Source organism: Bombina bombina, chromosome 1 (genome assembly GCF_027579735.1).
Source record: "Bombina bombina isolate aBomBom1 chromosome 1, aBomBom1.pri, whole genome shotgun sequence".
Classification (NCBI taxonomy): Eukaryota; Metazoa; Chordata; class Amphibia; order Anura; family Bombinatoridae; genus Bombina; species Bombina bombina.
Window position 1 is genome coordinate 416,403,035 of NC_069499.1, and position 21,896 is coordinate 416,424,930.

General features: G+C 37.3%; 1 protein-coding gene across 9 annotated transcripts in view; it reads right to left on the reverse strand.

Annotated features, from left to right (window-relative positions):
* BAZ2B (bromodomain adjacent to zinc finger domain 2B) overlaps positions 1–21,896 on the reverse strand; it is an 842,173-nt gene that overhangs the window by 160,585 nt on the left and 659,692 nt on the right. For 3 of the 9 annotated variants that reach the window (XM_053698336.1, XM_053698337.1, XM_053698335.1), the window contains 11 exons: positions 20,847–20,912; positions 19,534–19,578; positions 19,237–19,269; positions 18,252–18,317; positions 11,032–11,172; positions 9,686–9,940; positions 9,091–9,305; positions 8,930–9,004; positions 7,408–7,642; positions 6,371–6,433; positions 5,730–5,874 (listed from right to left, as the gene is read on the reverse strand). In XM_053698336.1, the coding sequence (XP_053554311.1) occupies positions 5,730–5,874; positions 6,371–6,433; positions 7,408–7,642; positions 8,930–9,004; positions 9,091–9,305; positions 9,686–9,940; positions 11,032–11,172; positions 18,252–18,317; positions 19,237–19,269; positions 19,534–19,578; positions 20,847–20,912 (1,339 nt within the window). The remainder of the gene's footprint in view (positions 1–5,729; positions 5,875–6,370; positions 6,434–7,407; positions 7,643–8,929; positions 9,005–9,090; positions 9,306–9,685; positions 9,941–11,031; positions 11,173–18,251; positions 18,318–19,236; positions 19,270–19,533; positions 19,579–20,846; positions 20,913–21,896) is intronic. The other 6 variants (XM_053698339.1, XM_053698344.1, XM_053698342.1 and 3 more) reach the window with 5 other exon arrangements.

Genomic DNA, 21,896 nt, shown 5'->3' on the forward strand with positions numbered 1-21,896 from the left:
AAATTAGGTTTTGATGTTTGAAGGGACCCTGAATTAGAAGGTCCTGTCTCAGAGGCAGAGACCAAGGAGGACAGGATGACATGTCCACTAGATCTGCATACCAGGTCCTGCGTGGCCACGCAGGCGCTATTAGAATCACCGAAGCTCTCTCCTGTTTGATTCTGGCAATCAATCGAGGAAGCATCGGGAAGGGTGGAAACACATAAGCCATCCCGAATGTCCAAGGTGCTGTCAAAGCATCTATCAGGACCGCTCCCGGATCCCTGGATCTGGACCCGTAACAAGGAAGCTTGGCGTTCTGTCGAGACGCCATGAGATCTATCTCTGGTTTGCCCCAACGTCGAAGTATTTGGGCAAAGACCTCCGGATGAAGTTCCCACTCCCCCGGATGAAAAGTCTGACGACTTAGGAAATCCGCCTCCCAGTTCTCCACTCCCGGGATGTGGATTGCTGACAGGTGGCAAGAGTGAAACTCTGCCCAGCGAATTATCTTTGATACTTCCATCATCGCTAGGGAGCTTCTTGTCCCTCCTTGATGGTTGATGTAAGCTACAGTCGTGATGTTGTCCGACTGAAACCTGATGAACCCCCGAGTTGTTAACTGGGGCCAAGCCAGAAGAGCATTGAGAACTGCTCTCAATTCCAGAATGTTTATAGGCAGGAGACTCTCCTCCCGAGTCCATGATCCCTGAGCCTTCAGAGAATTCCAGACAGCGCCCCAACCTAGTAGGCTGGCGTCTGTTGTTACAATTGTCCAATCCGGCCTGCTGAATGGCATCCCCCTGGACAGATGTGGCCGAGAAAGCCACCACAGAAGAGAATTTCTGGTCTCTTGATCCAGATTCAGAGTAGGGGACAAATCTGAGTAATCCCCATTCCATTGACTTAGCATGCACAATTGCAGCGGTCTGACATCTAGGCGTGCAAAGGGTACTATGTCCATTGCCGCTACCATTAAGCCGATCACCTCCATGCATTGAGCTACTGACGGGTGTTGAATGGAATGAAGGGCATGGCATGCATTTTGAAGCTTTGTTAACCTGTCTTCTGTCAGGTAAATCTTCATTTCTACAGAATCTATAAGAGTCCCCAAGAAGGGAACTCTTGTGAGTGGAAAGAGAGAACTCTTCTTTTCGTTCACCTTCCATCCATGCGACCTTAGAAATGCCAGTACTAACTCTGTATGAGACTTGGCAGTTTGAAAGCTTGAAGCTTGTATCAGAATGTCGTCTAGGTACGGAGCTACCGAAATTCCTCGCGGTCTTAGTACCGCCAGAAGAGCACCCAGAAACTTTGTGAAGATTCTTGGAGCCGTAGCCAAACCGAATGGAAGAGCTACAAACTGGTAATGCCTGTCTAGGAAGGCAAACCTTAGATACCGGTAATGATCTTTGTGAATCGGTATGTGAAGGTAAGCATCCTTTAAATCCACTGTGGTCATGTACTGACCCTTTTGGATCATGGGTAGGATTGTTCGAATAGTTTCCATTTTGAATGATGGAACTCTTAGGAATTTGTTTAGGATCTTTAAATCCAAGATTGGCCTGAAGGTTCCCTCTTTTTTGGGAACCACAAACAGATTTGAGTAAAACCCCTATCCATGTTCCGACCGCGGAACCGGATGGATCACTCCCATTAGTAAAAGATCTTGTACACAGCGTAGAAACGCCTCTTTCTTTATTTGGTTTGTTGACAACCTTGACAGATGAAATCTCCCTTTTGGGGGAGAGGATTTGAAGTCCAGAAGATATCCCTGAGATATGATCTCTAACGCCCAGGGATCCTGGACATCTCTTGCCCAAGCCTGGGCGAAGAGAGAAAGTCTGCCCCCCACTAGATCCGTTTCCGGATCGGGGGATTCGATTCATGCAGCAGCAGGTTTTCTGGCCTGCTTGCCCTTGTTCCAGGACTGGTTAGGTCTCCAGCCTTGTCTGTAGCGAGCAACAGCTCCTTCTTGTTTTGGAGCAGAGGAAGTTGATGCTGCTCCTGCCTTGAAATTACGAAAGGAACGAAAATTAGACTGTCTAGCCTTAGGTTTGGCTCTGTCTTGAGGCAGGGCATGGCCTTTACCTCCTGTAATGTCAGCGATAATTTATTTCAAACCGGGCCCGAATAAGGTCTGCCCTTTGAAAGGTATGTTAAGTAATTTAGATTTAGAAGTAACGTCAGCTGACCAGGATTTTAGCCACAGTGCTCTGCGTGCCTGAATGGCGAATCCGGAATTCTTAGCCGTAAGTTTTGTTAAATGTACTACGGCATCTGAAACAAATGAATTAGCTAGCTTAAGTGTTTTAAGCTTGTTTGAAATCTCATCTATAGTTATTGAGTCAAGAGTCTCTTCCAGGGAATCGGACCAAAAAGCGGCCGCGGCCGAGACAGACGCAATACATGCAAGGGGTTGCAATATAAAACCTTGTTGAACAAACATTTTCTTAAGGTAACCCTCTAATTTTTTATCCATTGGATCTGAAAAGGCACAGCTATCCTCCACCGGGATAGTGGTACGCTTAGCCAGAGTAGAAACCGCTCCCTCCACCTTAGGGACCGTCTGCCATAAGTCCCGTGTGGTGGCGTCTATTGGAAACATTTTTCTAAACACAGGAGGGGGGGAAAAGGGTACACCGGGCCTATCCCACTCCTTAGTAATTATCTCTGTAAGCCTCTTAGGTATAGGAAATACCTCAGTACTCGCCGGTACCGCATAGTATCTATCCAGCCTACATAATTTCTCTGGGATTGCAACAGTGTTACAATCATTCAGAGCTGCTAATACCTCCCCTAACAGTACACGGAGGTTTTCGAGTTTAAACTTAAAATTAGAAATGTCTGAATCCATTCTATTGGGATCAGAACCGTCACCTGCAGATTGAAGCTCTCCGTCCTCATGTTCAGCATACTGTGACGCAGTATCAGACATGGCCCTATTATCAACAGCGCACTCTGTTCTCACCCCAGAGTGATCACGCTTACCTCTAAGTTCTGGTAATTTAGCCAAAACTTCAGTCATAACATTAGCCATATCCTGTAATGTGATTTGTAATGGCCGCCCTGATGTACTCGGCGCTACAATATCACGCACCTCCCGAGCGGGAGATGCAGGTACTGACACGTGAGGCGAGTTAGTCGGCATAACTCTCCCCTCGTTGTTTGGTGAATGATGTTCAATTTGTACAGATTGACTTTTATTTAAAGTAGCATCAATGCAATTAGTACATAAATTTCTATTGGGCTCCACTTTGGCTTTAGCACATATAGCACAGAGATATTCCTCTGAGTCAGACATGTTTAACACACTAGCAATTAAACTAGCAACTTGGAAATACTTTTCAAAGCAATTTACAAATAATATGAAAACGTACTGTGCCTTTAAGAAGCACAGAAAACAAGTTATGACAGTTGAGAAATAATAAGCTTGAGAAACTATAACATCAAATTCTTTCCGGTAAAAACAAAATTTTAGCAAAGGATTGCCCCCATTAGCAATGGATAACTAACCCTGAATAGCAGAAAAAATGTACAGAAAATAAACGTTTTTTTTATCACAGTCAGTCACAATCTCACAGCTCTGCTGTGAGTGATTACCTCCCTCAAACTAACTCCTGAAGACCCCTGAGCTCTGTAGAGACGAACCGGATCATGCAGGGAAGACAAGAGACTTCTGACTGAATTTTCTGATGCGTAGCAAAAGCGCCAAAATAGGCCCCTCCCCCTCACACACAACAGTGAGGGAGAACCGTAAACTGTCTTAAATTAAATAAAACGACTGCCAAGTGGAAAAAACAGTGCCCAAAACAATTTTTCACCCAGTACCTCAGATAATTAAACGATTTAACATGCCAGCAAAAACGTTTAACATCAAATAAATGAAATGTTATTAGAAAGCCTGTTGCTAGTCACTGCAAGTTAGGCTAAAGTCTTATGCATACAGTATTATCCCAGTGAAGTGCCATTCCCCAGAATACTGAAGTGTAAATATACATACATGACAGCCTGATACCAGTTGCTACTACTGCATTTAAGGCTGAGCTTACATTATATCGGGTATGGCAGAATTTTCTCAGTCAATTCCATTGTCAGAAAATAATATGCTGCTACATACCTCTTTGCAGGTTAACCTGCCCGCTGTCCCCTGATCTGAAGTTTACCTCACTCCTCAGATGGCCGAGAACAGCAATATGATCTTAACTACGCCGCCTAAAATCATACAAAAAACTCAGGTAGATTTTTCTTCAAATTCTACCAGAGAAGGAAACAACACACTCCGGTGCTGTTATAAAATAACAAACTTTTGATTGAAGGTATAAAACTAAGTATAATCACCACAGTCCTCTCACACATCCTATCTATTAGTTGGGTGCAAGAGAATGACTGGGTGTGACGTAGAGGGGAGGAGCTATATAGCAGCTCTGCTGGGTGATCCTCTTGCACTTCCTGTTGGGGAGGAGTTAATATCCCAGAAGTAATGATGACCCGTGGACTGACCACACTTAACAGGAGAAACATACTTACCAAAAGACACCCATCCACATATAGCAGATAGCCAAACCAGTACTAAAACAGTTATTAGTAGAGGTAATGGTAAATTGAGAGTATATCGTCGATCTGAAAAGGGAGGAAGGAGATGAATCTCTACGACCGATAACAGAGAACCTATGAAATAGACCCCCGTTAGGGAAATCATCGTATTCAAATAAGTGATACCCCCTTCACGTCCCTCTGACATTCGCTGTACTCTGAGAGGAATCGGGCTTCAACAATGCTGAGAAGCGCATATCAACGTAGAAATCTTAGCACAAACTTACTTCACCACCTCCATAGGAGGCAAAGTTTGTAAAACTGAATTGTGGGTGTGGTGAGGGGTGTAATTATAGGCATTTTGAGGTTTGGGAAACTTTGCCCCTCCTGGTAGGATTGTATATCCCATATGTCAATAGCTCATGGACTCTTGCCAATTACATGAAAGAAATGTATTTGGGTAGGTTAGCTTTAGCAAACAGGAGCATTGTTAGATATTCTATAAATACAGCATATAGACAATGTGAACAGATGTGACCCCAGAAACATAGATCTTCTACATTATTATAAAGCAGCACCAATTGAAGCAGATGCACTATTTCTGTGCCTGCAACACCAATACGCTTCAAGCATATAATGACAGCATAATGTAAGAGGGTTCCAGCCCTCGCATAAGAGTTGCATAACAACCTGGAAGTATATACACTATGAGGTTGACCATAACAATATTTTAAAATTTTTCTAAATCTGCGGTCCTTTCTGCCTCTAACTTCTTTGTATAATATTCAATAACTTAAACTGTAAAGAACTATAAAAATATAGTTGTACTATAAAATATAAAAAGCACAGTAGTTTTAGCATCATGAAGAACTGCGTATAAAAGTATTTTATCAATGTTACTATACATTTGTTACTTTGTTACTCATTTTGGAGATATGGTTAGCCTTTTTAAACTGTGTTCTATGTGAGGTTGTGCTATTCTGTGCTGTATAAAGTTATAATGCGGTACAATGTTATACTGACCAAATATCATTTTTTAAACTAAAAATAAAAAAACAAACACAAGTAGTGATAATAATACAGATGTGCAGGAATATATCCAAAGTGAAAAGAGTCTTTAATGGAAACAGTCCCACAAATACAAATAGTTCAAATATTTTTTGCCTTTATACCTTACAATATATATACCAATGCATGTAACACAGCAGCCCTACCTTCACCACTCTCCATGCCTTCAACAAAAATGCCACTGCTCTGTGGAAGAATCCAGTACCTCCGTCTGTAACGATCCTGACCAAACATCATTGATCGCAAAGAATGTGACGATTCAAATAGTTTATTTCTATACTGGTTCTGTTGCTATAATGAAAGAGATTGAAAATAAGTTTATCTGCTAAGAATTGATTATCTCAGACTAGCATGATGATGAAGACCTAATATTTTATTATAAAAAAGGACATAATTTTCATTAGAAACAAGGCAGGGTGCATTTATGCCAATGTTTAAGATGTGCTATTAACAACAGGACTATAACTGATTAACCTGACCGCATTGTAGGTACGTTGCTCACTTTCAGGAGGAGACCACAACTTAGGTGTATGTCTGTATGCTACAAGAATGCTGCACTACAATATAAAATAAAGCATGCTTATGTATTGTACAATAAAATGTATCCATTTAAAATACACTTATATGAAAGTTTAAATGATATGTCAAGATAATCTGTTAAGCATTTGGTTTATTTCAATATAAAACATATTAAAACTGATGTGCATGGTATCCATAAGACAGTAAACTACTAACAGCTATTTGTGTATCAAGCAATAAATAATAATAGGAATTTTAAAATCGGTACCTTCAGCAGTTTTTCAATTTGCTTCTCCAGCTCCTCTACTGTTGCAGTTTGGTCCCCATCATCCTGTTTAAACAAAAAGAAAATGTGTAAGTAAAGGGTGGACTAGGCTAACCAAAGGGCAGGAGAGGAAATAATAATTCAAAGCAATTTTAAAATTGCTAAAACATTGTATGTGTGAAAACGTGAAACGGTTACATTTATAATAGTTGCTTTTTTTTAAACCTGGAAAAGTAAACTAATTGAACAGGCTCATCAGAAAAAGTATACAAGTCATATTAAGATCCATGTATATATTACATGTAAAGGGGGAAAGCAGGGAGGGTTCCATAGAAGCAGTTCTGTCAATAAAAACCCCCATTGTTTTCCAGGTATCTTTTGCATGTAATTTCTCAGTTTTAAAAATGTACCCAGAACCACTAATTAGAGATCTATGGAGGTTTTTTTCTGCCACTGTTTCACTTCACTCACTGTAAATATATTATCTTCTTAAAATGCAGTCTGAGCAGTGAATGGCCAATTCTAACGATCAATTAGTCTAATCTACAGCTGTGCTCCTTCTTATGCCAACAACATATGTAGATGGGATTAATCTCTTGTATCAAAAACATATATAGTAATGACTTCTGAAGCTTACCTCACATGAGCAGTGATTAACAGTGATTAACCTCTTCATAACAACCATAATAGTGCTTAACTCCTTATGCCATCCACGCAAATATCAGTGATTAAACCATTCCAAGTGCCACATACAGAACAGTGATTAACCCCTAAACACAGTGATTAATGCCAAACACATCTTGCTTGTCAGGAATAGTGGTAGTCAATTTATTTAAGCCACTCCTGGCACCATTTATCATTAACTAAAGGTTTTGTATAGATGTTATAGTATTTACAAGAAATCAGTACAATTCTGGGTTATTTTTAGTGTAGATTTTAATGAGAAACACAGTAGGAGACTTTACGGTGCCTTGATCACTAAGTAACTATAATATTTTCTATTTTAATATGTATTCAGATATTGGAATTAAAAGCAGTACCTCATCATCACACGTTTCTGTCTTTTTCCCCTTTTTGTCGTCGTCGTCTTCATCCTCATCTTCTGCTTGCTCATCACTATCTTCATCGTCATCATCATCATAGTCGCTGTCTGTTCCCTTCCTCCTGCGCTTCCTGCCTGGTGTAGGGGTCCCTAAGGGGTTTTGCTCCTCCCCTCCTTCACCACCTGCAATGGAGTCTCTCTTTCCTGTCTTTTTTGCATGGATTATTCTAAGCCTTTGAAAAAATATACACAATATCCATTAATTATCTGTATTTATAACTTGCATAAAATATTCATGTAATAATGCATCAAATCAAATAAAAAAGACCATATCCTTTTAAATGAAAATGCGCTTTACAATTCTGGGTATTGGTGAAATGCAATTTAGGTTCCTATGACAGAAATATAGCGCCGGAACATGAATAAAATAGTATAATTTTACCTTTCCTATTTACTCTCTCTGTGAGTTATATGTGCTCACACAGAATAGAGATTTTTTTACAATACATCTTTTTGTCACATCGCAACAAGTTATTACTATTCATTTTCATGCAAGTTTATGGTTCTGCTGCTTCTATAACTTCACTGTCCTTGTGCTCCGGTTAAACAGCCAACTTACAGGACAATTTAGAGCAGCTAGTTGTGCAGCCCAGGTGGGGAACATCAAAACTGAATGTTAGTGTATGTCAGCTAAAACGGAAATGTTCACATTTAAAGGGATATGAAACGCAAACATCTTCTTTTTTGATTGAGACAGAACATATCATTTTACAGACATTTCCAATTTACTTCTATTATCAAATTTGCTTGGTTCCCATGATATTTTGTGTTGAAGAGATACCTATGTAGGTGTCCAGAGCACTACATGGCAGGAAACAGGGGTGCCATCTAGTGGTCTTGCAAATGGAGAACATTGCAAAACTGCTGCCATATAGTGCTCTAAAAATGAAACGGCTACTAAGCATACATGCCTACTTTTTCAACAAAAGATACCAAGAGAATGAAGTAAATTAGAAAGTTGTTTAAAATCATTGCATGCATTATCTGAATAATGAAAAACTAATTTTGGGTTTCATATCACTTTAAGGAGTCCAAACTCCAAAGTATTCAACTATCAACAGAGGTGGTCAATTAGCATGATACTAAGCCTCTCTGTCCAGATATATACAGTGTAGTACCTTATAAACCTAAGACTTAATTAGTTTGTTTTTGGATTTTTACATAGATGTGAGATCCAATGCTAGCTATGTCAGATATAGCCAATCAGTTAAAAGATAATACACAAAATCACATAGGGTTCCACATAAAGCAGTGCAAAAATCACATTCTCTCCAACTAACTAGAGCATTCATTTCTGGATTACAATGTCTCTTTAACCTGCTCACAATCCGAGTATGACACTCACACAGAGGAAGAAGTACATGATTCCTATACAAGTTACAAATTACACTAAGGCAGGAAAAGAAGTGATTAACAATTCATTGTATACATAGAACTCCAGCAGAAAATAATAATCTTACTTGCGAAGTTTGCCTTCAACCATCCACTTATCTCTCCTTAAATTTGACATATGATCAATATTTTTTTCAATTTCACTGAAAAGACAATACAAATACAACTGAATAAGTAAATCATAAACGTGTAGCAGATATGTATGTGATGTAAAAGTAAACAGATTTACCTGACTACACTTTTACTACATGCTAGCTCATTAACCAGAAATGCAAGAATTGATGCTTTTTGTGCTGGAGTGTGTGCCTGGAATGCTTTGGTCTTAAGACTTTCTGTAAGCTCAGATGGACAACAATGGGCTTCCATAAATATCTGAAGAATCTCTGACACATTGTCCCGGTTTATACCAATATTCATTACATGCTCTCCAAGTGCAGTTTTAGCCTAGAGGGGAAAAATTTTTTTTTTTTTTAATAAAACCCAGTAAATGCAGTTTACTGTTTCGAATATTAAGCCCCAGCATATTATTGCAATATAAAGTGTGTTATAATAAAGCATACTTACTAATCAGCGCCTGTTTAGTTTCCAAAACTGGCACCAGACAATATTCAAAGGGTTTAAAAAAACAAACAAAAAAAAAAACAAAAAACAAAAACAAAAAAAAAAACAAAAAAAAAAACAGCCTCTAGTTTTACACAGTGCATTAAAACAATATGCTAGTACTGATTGACATACTATTTGTCATTTATGTCCATCTAATCATACCAGGTGATATTACAGTTATATGCAGTTTTCATGGTACATACGCCTGTTAGTAACTATACCTTGTATCCTGGTGGAACTCCTGGATCACAAACAGCAGCTGATAACAGTCTCACCAATAAATCCTGTACTTCTCCTAAGCTGTCGCCAATATTTAATAAACCTTCTTGAAGAACATTTAATCTGGGGATATCCGAGTGCAAGTCAAAATCTAGTACTTTACCAAAGGTACGCAGAAATTGTACAACCATGAGACAATCGGAAAATGTACTGCCAGACAGAACAAGCCCTGGGATGCGGGGTAACTCTGGCAAAGGCTGCAAAATCAAACAAAACAGAAATAGAGATCAAAATATTTATTTTATATTTCCAATTGATATTTGTTCAGTGGAAACAGGAGTGTATGCATAATAAATGTGTACATATTTAAAATATGTGTAAATAATAAGCTTCCATTGAGGGGTGTATATGTATTATTGAATCTTTACTGATAACTTGCAAGGCACATAAAATGTTGGAATTTTTTACATAAGGTTTTAATCTTCTCTCTTATTATAATAAATAAACTTTATGAACAACTTCTGAATAGGAAAGTTATTACTTTACATTCAAGATTCTTAGAACACCCAAATGGTTCTAGGAGCCATAAAGGAAGCGGAGCAACCCATACCATAGGATTTTGTATTCCGGGTGAGTGTCCTTCATATTATGAACATTTGGTGAAGTCACTACTAAAGCACTATCCACCGCAATCCACTTTATTCCTCACACCCACGCATTATTTGAACATTATTCCACGGGCGTTTTGACATACTTGTACTTTTTGAACTCCCATGACCCAACTGGACCTATTTTCGATCTTTTGAGTATCACTGCTCTTAATTTTTACTTAGCAATTTTAGGAATATGGCCATTTAAGAATTATATGTCAGAAAACCACCGGTGGTTTTTTATTTTTATTAAAGACATTGTTATTGTAATAAACTTATATATATATATATATATATACACACGTGCATTTGATTTTTTTATTTTGTACCTCTCTTAGCAGCTTTTTTAGCGCGCCTTATTTTCTGTTTTTTATTATCTTTAAAGTACTATTTGGGATTATACTTTTTTAGGGCTGCTTAGCTAAATTTATACAGGGAATGTGTCTTTAACACCCAAATCCTGCCAAGATGTTTGTCTTTATTGAATCTAGTACAATGTCTCTTGGCTTCAATCTAGTGCACTGTAGCTATAAACTGTCCCTGAGCGATTGTAAAAGGCATATTCATGCATGTTTTTATAGATGGATGGATTCTGCAGATTGCTGGGACACCATTATGGATGGGGGAAAATGAAGTATGAGAAGCAGAAGCGTGAACTTTGTGGCATTATGTGATTATTTCTCATCTGAACTGATTACCTTTTGGTCTGCTAAGCACATATCTTCAGTTGGCTTTTTAAGTTCCTTGGCCAACTCCAGCTCTAATCTTCGCTGCTCGAGTTTGCGTTCTTTATTTAACCGTTTTTCATCTTGCTTTTCTTGCTTTAAACGTTCCTTTTCCTTTAGCAATAAAAACATGCTTACATCAGTTTTTTTTTTAAAAGAAAAGATAAATATACGAAATCTATGGTAGATATTTTGTAATGCTTGAGTTGTCCACCTAAAACAGTGCTTAGTATGCAGTTCACTTTAATATTATTATCATTATAATGATAATAATATTATGTTTTTTTTAACTAATAAATGTCATGTATTTAATTCATATATTGTATATGTTGTCCATATTCCCTAGCTTTTAGCGATTCCTATATTTATTTTGATTTTACTATTGCTTCTGAGTATTGGGAGATCTCAGAGTACTGTGTTTTAACTTTCGGGGATAAGTGCAAGAGTCCATTAATTCATTTTTTTGGTATGCAGTTTACCTTCACTGATGGACTGTGTATAAGCATTCAATTATAGAATATATTCCAGTAATAAACCTAAAAACTACTAGTAATGAAAACAACATTCTTAAATAAAGCCTATACAGATTTTGGCCACTGCTACCAGTTATTACATTTAAAATGGGAATATGATCTAGCACACTTTCACCTAGATTACAAGTTTTGCAGTATGGTGCGGTACGGCTATACCGCTGAAAAATTAGCCATTGCACGTGGAATGGCAGGTCTCCAGTATTACAAGTCGCAGCAGTATAGCTATACCTCAAGCTGTAACGCAACGTTTCATTCCGCACTCAAAAAATTACGTTTGAGTGCTGGATTTCCGTTGTGCCTGTATTAAAGGTTGCGCGGTCCGGCTAAAATTCTTGCATTATAGCCTATACTGCCCTGATCCATACCGCGATCTGAGACCAGTATTTATGGATTTTGCAAAAAAATTAATGTTTCACAAAACTCATAACTAAAATGTTACAAAGTACACTAACACCCATAAATTACCTTTTAACCTCTAAACCGTCACCCTCCCGCATCGCAAATACTTTAGTAAACTTATTAACCCCTAATGCGCCGCCCACCCCCATAGCCGACACTAAATAAACCTATTAACCCATAATGCGCCGCCCACCCCCATAGCCGACACTAAATAAACCTATTATCCCCGAAACCACCAGCCCCCCACATCGCAACTACTATAATAAACCTATTAACCCCTAAACCGCTGGCCCCCCGCATTGCAACTACAAAGCTAAACCTATTAACCCCTAAACCGCCGGCCCCCCACATCGCACACAATAAATTAAACTGTTAACCCCTAAACCTAATACCACCATAATTTTAAATTAAATGTACAATATAACTATTATATTATTATTATAAAAACTTACCTGTGAATTAAAAAAAAAACTAATAAAGTAACCTAACATTACTATTTAAAAATAAAAAAATTAACGAAAAATAAAAATAAATAAATTACAAAACTAAAGAAATCCTAACACTACGAAAAAAAAAATAAAAAAAAATTACATTACAAAAAAATAAAAACTAAAATCTAAAATTACGAAAAATAAAAAACTCTAAGATTACAAAAAATAATAAACGAAATTATCCAAAATAATAAAAATTACACCTAATCTAATACCCCTATAAAAACAAAAAAGCCCACCCAAATAAAAACACCCCTTAACCAAACAAACTACCAAAAGCCTTTAAAAGGGCCTTTTGTAGGGCATTGCCCTAAGTTAAACAGCTCTTTTACATAAAAATTACAAAGTCACCCTAACAGTAATCACCCCAACCAACCAACTAAAATAAAAAAAACCTAAGTCTACAAAAAAAACTAAGGTACCCATTGCCCCTAAAAGAGCATTTGTATGGGCATTACCTTTAAAAGGCCATTCAGCACTTTTAAAGGAAATGCCCACACAAAAAAATAAATAAAAATAAAACCTAACACTAACCCCAGAAAATCTACTCAGTTCCTGAAGTCTGGACATCCATCTTCAGGCAGCAACATCTCCATCCATCGGGAAGGCATCTCCTATCTTCACCTATTGGTAAACAGCAAATAGGATTTCAGTAGCTCTCATCCTATTGGCTGATTTGAAAATGAAAGCCATAAGGAATGCAAGCTACCACATTTTTAAACGGGTACCTTGCATTCAAGCTTCAGTGTACGGTGGTGATCATATGAAGAGGATCCTCCACACTGGATGTCTGCGCCACCGGCGATGATGTTACGCGCCTCCACAGCTCTGCACTGGGATGAAGATAGGAGATGCCCCTGCGATGGATGAAGACTTTTCGCCGCCTGGATGAAGATGGATGTCCGGACTTCAGGAATTGTGAGTAGATTTTCTGGGGTTAGTGTTAGTTTTGTTTGTTTTTTAGATTAGGGATGGGCAGTAAAATAGCTGAATGCCCATACAAATTGGTAGCTTAGTGTTTGTTTGTTTTTTACACTAAGTTTTTTTTTTATTTTGGGGGTTACTTTTTACTTTGTAATTTTAAGGTAAAAGAGCTGTTTAACTTAGGGCAATGCCCTACAAAAGGCCATTTTAAGGTCTATTGGTAGGTTATTGCTAGGTTAGTGGGTGTTTTTATGTCGGGAGGGCTTTTACTTGTTATTCGATTAGGTGTTACTTTTATTATTTTAGATCATTTCATTTTTTATTTTTCGTAATTTTAGAGTTTTAATTTTATTGTAATGTAATTTTTTTTTCGTAGTGTTATGATTTTTGTAATTTGTAATTTATTTTTATTTTTTTCATTAATTTGTTTTAAAATAGTAATGTTAGGTTAATTTATAGTTTAAACTTAGTTTTTTTTAAATTATTTAAAGATAGTTCTATTGTAAATTTAATTTAAAATTAGGGGGGTATTAGGTTTAGGGATTAATAGTTTAATTTAGTGTTTTGCTTTGTGGGGGGGGGGCGGTTTAGGGGTTAATAGTTTTTCTTTTGTTTTGTTTTTTAGTAGTGATGTGGGGGGCTGGCGGTTTAGGGGTTAATAGGTTTATTTAGTGCCAGTGATGTGGGGGGCGGCGGATTAGGAGCTAATAATTTTATTTAGTGTTGTGATGTTGGGGAGTGGCGGATTAGGGGTGTTTAGTCTAGGGGTTTATGTTAGGTTTTAACATAACTTTCTTTTCCCCACAGACATCAATGGGGATTGCGTTACGGCGATCGCAATTCCGTGATCGCAGGTGTTAGTTTAGCCTGGGTCACACCCATCCTTTTGCAGCAAGCATAAGCTCATTGGGTGCATTTCCAAAGCAATGAATGATGGCCACGTGTCTGTTACAATTAAATGCAGAATGTTTGTATTCTGACATTCTTTGTTCCAAACAAAAGTAACACTTTCATATTTTTGAATGTGTTATACAGTGCTCAATATTCAAATATTATACACTAATACAAGAAAATAACACCTAGATTACGAGTTTTGTCGGTAATGGTGTGCGGTGCTAACAAGCAGTTTATGCTCACCGCTCACCTACAGACAACGCTGGTATTACGGGTTTTTACAAACCCGGCGTTAGCCGCAGAAAAGTGAGCGGAGAGCAAAATTTTGCTCCACATCTCACCTCAATACCAGAGCTGCTTACGTTAGCGGTAAGCTGGCTAAACGTGCTTGTGCACGATTTCCCCATAGGAATCAATGGGGCAGAGCAGGCTGAAAAAAAACCTAACACCTGCAAAAAAGCAGTGTTCAGCTCCTAACGCAGCCCCATTGATTCCTATGGGGAAATACATTTTATGTCTACACCTAACACCCTAACATGAACCCCGAGTCTAAACACTCCTAATCTTACACTTATTAACCCCTAATCTACCACCCCAACATCGCCGACACCTGCATTATATTATTAACCCATAATCTTCCGCTCCGGACACCGCCGCCACCTACATTATACTTATGAACCCCTAATCTGCTGCCCCTAAAATCGCCGACACCTACATTATATTTATTAAACCCTAATCTGCCACCCCCAATGTCGCCGCAACCTACCTACACTTATTAACCCCTAATCTGCAGCCCCCAACGTCTCCGCCACTATATTAAAGTTATTAACCCCTAAATCTAAGTCTGACCCTAAACCTAACACCCCCCTAACCTAAATATAATTTAAATAAATCTAAATAAAATTACTACAATTAACTAAATTATTCCCATTTAAAACTAAATATTTACCTATAAAATAAACTCTAAGATAGTTACAATATAACTAATAGTTACATTGTAGCTAGTTTAGGATTATTTTTATTTTACAGGCAACTTTGTATTTATTTTAACTAGGTAGAATAGTTATTAAATAGTTATTAACTATTTAATAGCTACCTAGTTAAAATAAAGACAAAATTTACCTGTAAAATAAAACCTAACCTAAGTTAAAATTACACCTAACACTACACTATAATTAAATTAATTCCCTAAATTAACTACAATTATCTAAAGTACGAACCCCCCCCAGTAAATTACAGAAAATAATAAAATAATTACAAGTTTTTTAAACTAATTACACATAATCTAATCCATCTAATAAAATGAAAAAAAAAAAACAAAATAATAAAAAGCCTACCCTATACTAAATTACAAATAGCCCTTAAAAGGGCCTTTTGCGGGGCATTGCCCCAAAGTAATCCGCTCTTTAACCTGTAAAAAAAAGTACAATACCCCCCAACATTAAAACCCACCACCCAACCCTACTCTAAAACCCACCCAATCCTCCCTTAATAAAACCTAACACTAACCCCTTGAAGATCAGCCTACCTTGAGAAGTCTTAACCCAACCGGGTCGAAGTCCTCAACAAAGCCGGACGAAGTGGTCCTCCAGACGGGCAGAAGTCTTCATCGAAGCCGGGCAGAAGAGGTCCTCCAGACGGGCAGAAGTCTTCATCCAGGCGGCATCTTCTATCTTCATCCATCCGGTGCGGAGCAGGTCCATCTTCAAGACATCCGACGCGGAGCATCCTCTTCGTTCTTCATCCGACGACTGAATGAAGGTTCCTTAAATTACGTCATCCAAGATGGCGTCCCTTCAATTCCGATTGGCTGATAGGATTAAAGTTCAATCCTATTGGCTGATTGCATCAGCCAATAGGATTTTTTCTACCTTAATTCCGATTGGCTGATAGAATTCTATCAGCCAATCGGAATTGAAGGGACGTCATCTTGGATGATGTCATTTAAAGGAACCTTCATTCAGTCGTCGGATAAAGAACGAAGAGGATGCTCCGCGTCGGATGTCTTGAAGATGGACAAGCTCCGCCCCAGATGGATGAAGATAGAAGATGCCGCCTGGATGAAGACTTCTGCCCGTCTGGAGGACCTCTTCTGCCCGGCTTGGATGAATACTTCTGCCCGTCTGGAGGACCACTTCGCCCAGCTTCGTTGAGGACTTCGGCCCGGTTGGGTGAAGACTTCTCAAGGTAGGGTGATCTTCAAGGGGTTAGTGTTAGGTTTTATTAAGGGGGGATTGGGTTGGTTCTAGAGTAGGGTTGGGTGTGTGGGTGGTGGGTTTTAATGTTGGGGGGGGTATTGTACTTTTTTTTTACAGGTAAAAGAGCTAATTACTTTGGGGCAATGCCCCGCAAAAGGCCCTTTTAAGGGCTATTTGTAATTTAGTATAGGGTAGGGCTTTTTATTATTTTGGGGGGCTATTTTATTAGGGGAATTAGATTAGGTGTAATTAGTTTTAAAAACTTTTAATTATTTTATTATTGTCTGTAATTTAGTTTTTTCCCCCCTGTACTTTAGATAATTGTATTTAATTTAGGGAATTAATTTAATTATAGTGTAGTGTTAGGTGTAATTGTAACTTAGGTTAGGTTTTATTTTACAGGTAAATGTGTCTTTATTTGAACTAGGTAGTTATTGATTGGTTAACTATTTAATAACTATTGTACCTAGTTAAAATAAATACAAAGTTGCCTGTAAAATAAAAATAAATCCTAAGCTAGCTACAATGTAACTATTAGTTATATTGTAGCTAGCTTAGGGTTTATTTTATAGGTAAGTATTTAGTTTTAAATAGGAATAATTTAGTTAATGATAGTTATTTTATTTAGATTTATTTAAATTACTGTATATTTAAGTTATGGGGGTGTTAGGGTTAGACTTAGATTCAGCGGTTAATAACTTTAATATAGTGGCGGCGACGTTGGGGGTGGCAGATTAGGGGTTAATAAATGTAGGTAGATGTCGGCGATGTTAGGGACGGCAGATTAGGGGTTAATAATATTTAACTAGTGTTTGCGATGCGGGAGTATGGTGGTTTAGGGGTTAATATATTTATTATAGTGGCGGTGATGTCCGGTTCGGCAGATTAGGGGTTACATTTCTTTTCCAAGTATTTGCGATGTGGGGGGCCCTCGGTTTAGTGGTTAATAGGTAGTTTATGGGTGTTAGTGAACTTTTTTTAGCACTTTAGTTAAGAGTTTTATACTACGACGCTAGCCCATAAAACTCTTAACTACTGACTTTAAAATGCGGTACCAGTCTTGACAGGAGAGGGTCTACCGCTCACTTTTTGGAAGACTTGTAATACCGGCGTTATGCAAGTCCCATTGAAAAAATAGGATACGCAATTGACGTAAGTGGCTTTGTGGTATTTTCGAGTCTGGCCGAAAAAGTGAGCGTTACACCTGTACCTGCAAGACTCGCAATACCAGCAGGCGTTAAAAAGCAGCGTTGGGACCTCTGAACGCTGCTTTTTAAGGCAAACGCAAGACTTGTAATCTAGCAGTAAGTAAATAATAAATAGTTGGAGGCTCAGACAATATGGTCTGTTAATAGCTGTATGATTGCCATGAACCAGTTTGGTAGTAAGTTGATAAACTATAATTGTTATAAAGGTGTTTCCTGAAAAGGGATCCCAAACTGATTTTTTTTGGAGGGAGCTGTCACTAATGACAGAAATGGCTGCAGGCCACCTTGCATTATGTTCACAATTATACTAAAGATAAAGTATGTACATAGGAAATTAATTACTATAAATATATTAAATTTATCAAAACATACTACTCAAATTTACATCATTTACTAAAAATTCACTTTTAGTTACTTAATAAGAAGTGGGACAGCATTATGGGCAGCCCAGGCTATACATTAAATGGATTAAGCTTACAAAAATAAATAAAAAATAAACCTACAGAAGCAGTATATATCCATGATATTCAGATCTGCAGCACTTACTTCAGCTCTTTTACGTGCTTCCACAGCTTTCAATAGCATCACATGTTGTCTTCTCCTCTCTCTTTCCTATAATAATAGATCAAATTAAAGGAGGTTCAACCAGAAATAAATGGCTGCATAGAGTGAAGACAAAAGCAAGGAGATGCGGATTTAGCTTTGAGACTAGTCACAGGACAAGTTTGCGTGTTTTAGTTGAGGTTTAGAAAGCAGGTACACAATCAAAGCAATACAGTAAAGCGATGAACGTGAGGACAGTGTAAAACAAAAGCATATACTTATGGTCAGTTACAGTGAAATGCTCCTTTAGAAGCTTGCTAGCAGAAAACACAGCAGAAAATACTGGCCAAAACAGATCAATTACCGTACATCTGCTTATAGAAGTCTGTGCATGATTATGTCACATGCCAATTAAGAAGGATTCTAACTACTGAAAATGCAACCTGTTTGTATATATAATTTGGCACAGAGATTACATTTTCTTATTAATTAACTAAATTGAAAGAAAAATAATTTATGGCTCATAAACATGCATGAATGAAAGAAGATCGTCCAATAGAAGTGGATGCACTGCATAAAGTTACAAAAGCTGCATCTCGCTCGCTGTTTTACAGGAGATCTGAGTATCTACAAGTACTCATGCATATAAAAAGCACATATTGCTTTGTTATATAAAATAACAGTAATTTAGGAACAATATAATATTTGTCTGTGAATAAACTAGAGCAACAAAATGGCTCTTAAGATTAAACTATATTTCTCTTTACAAGTAATAACAGTAATACAGCTTTCTAGTAAGCAGTGTGAAATTGCTCCAGATATTAGATTTCTCACTTGCAAGCAGCAGATGTATGAAACGCACTGTGCTGTTAAGCCATGCAGCAGAATGTAGTGTGACAGCAGCCAGTGCTACACTTTATGCATTGCTATGAGAACCATTTCACAACCAAATCACGATGCGGTGTTAGATGTACAAAAATAAACATACCCATACCATATCTAGTCTATGCCTCTCCAACTCCTGGTAGAAAGAGTTGGCACATTATTATGAGACAGAAACGACACAGATCACAAAACCACTTTGCAAGAAGTCAAAATCCCCAGAAGACCCCAATACCAAAGCAAGACAATAATATATAAGCAAAGGCAAATTTATACATCATAATAACTTATCATTTGAATTCTGAAAAGGTATTTACTGAAACAGCTACAAAAAAAGAATTTTATAAAAAAGTATATCACTACATTAATAGCTAGTTCAAAGGTTTCACTTAAAAATACAGACCTGGTGTTTCAGAAGAACTGCTTGCTGCCTTCTCATTTCCTTCTCCTTTGAGAGAAAAAAAAACCAAGTACATTTTGAAATCAGCAGTTGTGTTAAATAGATAAAATGATCAACAAATCAAGTTACTGTCTGTAATCATGATACATGCCCAGGGGTAAATCATATTGCATACCATGAAGCAGTGTGCTAGTAGAATTACAGCAAGTGGTAATTTTACAAATCCCCTTGCTGGATAAATGATTTGGAAAGATAATATTTTTTCAGTTTATCTCTACAGGGATCCCACCACACATTATCTGTCTTAAAAACAAAACATATGCACATTAATGTGTACTTTCTATATATTCATGCAGAAATGCTATCTAGTACACTAGTACAGAGAATGCCATGGTCAGAGGTCATACTTATTTATATATTTAAATGCCCAGTTAAAGGGACATTGCATTGTAACATTTTCTCCCCTTTAATGTGTTCCCAATGATCCATTTTAGCCGCTAAGTGTATTAAATTGTTTGTAAAATTATTTTACCTTTAATATGTTATTTGCAATTGCTGTTGAAACTAATATCTATACTAAAGATATGATTACTGCAGTATTCTCTTAAGAAAAGCTATGTATAAAGGAGAATGCAGTAAAATCAAACTTCAAACTGTGGGTGCGAGAAACAAAGATTTTTGTATCTGAAAATGCTGGTATTACACATTGAACACCCACCCATAATGTATGTTGCAATACCTAAGTATTGTCATTTGTGTATATAAAGAGAGATAATATAATAAATATGTATGTGCTTTCTGCAAACTCAGCCAGTTTAAATAGGTGTTCAAAGAGCAAACCACTATTTAAAATATAAAAATAAACCTAAAGGAATGATTTACCATACATTGAAGCTGGTATAACCAGTCATTGGAAACACATTAAGGGGAAACCCATTTTACAATACAATGTACCTTGTGCATTAAAGCTATATTGTGCTATGGGTAACATAAAACATCTACTCTGCATTGATGAAGTCCCTATCAATATGCATTCTTGAAAAAAAAAAAAAAGTATTAGATGAGCTATAGACATACAGCAGGTATTAAATCATTGTAAATATAAGCTGCAGAGGTTTTGTGCTGCAGTTCAAATTAGTGACAGCCAATCAAACTGAGGGGAGGAGCAGTAGCATCAAATGGATTTACTTATTTAATCATGTATAAAGGGAAGTGGATCCTTCCTAGCATAAAACATGATACTTCTTGCTATGCAATGCACATTTAATAGAAATACATGTATTGAAGAAAAGCTATTGTTTTTTATCTAAACTAACCTTTATTCGTTTCTCGGCTTCCAATATTTTGGCATTTGCCGCTTCTTCCTTCTTTTTCTTTTTAGCCTGTGCATGCAAAACAGGTCTCAAGGTCATGCAACAGCACAACTACAATCTGAAAAGTTTATCAGATTCAGAATGAAGCTACGTGCCTTACTGAGTGACAGAACAATACAGGGCAGCACAACTTCTCTCTGCATGCTAATCTAAATCTGCTTAGTAGTTTAATAAAGAGTGTGTGATAGCTATGAAGTCATTCAGTCTTGATATGTCATAAAATACTTCACTGCAAGTCAAGAGGAGCAAAAAGCTTTTGGACAGTATCAAATGTTTGTATATCAGACAATTAATTGCATTTCTGCATCTTTATCACAAATAAACATTGACCACTAAATCAAACCCTAAAGCTAACTTTCTGCACATTGTATTGCATTGGAAAAGGGACTAAGACAATCAAGAACAATGTAAAGTGACATGAAACCCAACATTTTTCTATTATTATTTAGGTAGAACATGACATTTTAAACAACTTTCCAATTTATTTCTATTATCAAATGTATTTAATTCTCTTGGTATTATTTGTTGAAGGAGCAGCAATGCACATGAGTGAGCCAATGACAATCGGTATATATATGCAGCCACCAATCAGCAGCTAGAACTTCCTTTGCTGCGCCTGGGCTTTCCTAGATAAACCTTTCAGCAAAAGATAACAAGAGAAGGAAGCAAATTAAATAATAGAAGTAAATGGGAAAGTTGTTTAAATTGGTTTGCCCTGTCTGAATCTTGAATGTCTAATTATAATTTTAGTGTCCCTTTAAGTGTAAGTCAAACACTTCCTGAAACGTCTCCTCTGCTGCTTTTAAAAGCACCAAAGGCACTGCTGCCTCCAGTACTTTCTATTGCCTTTAAAATGAGCACAGTCATATTACAGTGTCATATGGACACCAGACAAAACTACCAGTGACAGGTGACAGAGGTAGTGGTGCTTTTGACACTTTAACAAGGAGCAGCAAATCAGTTTGCTTTATCAGAATACAGGTTTATTCAGCA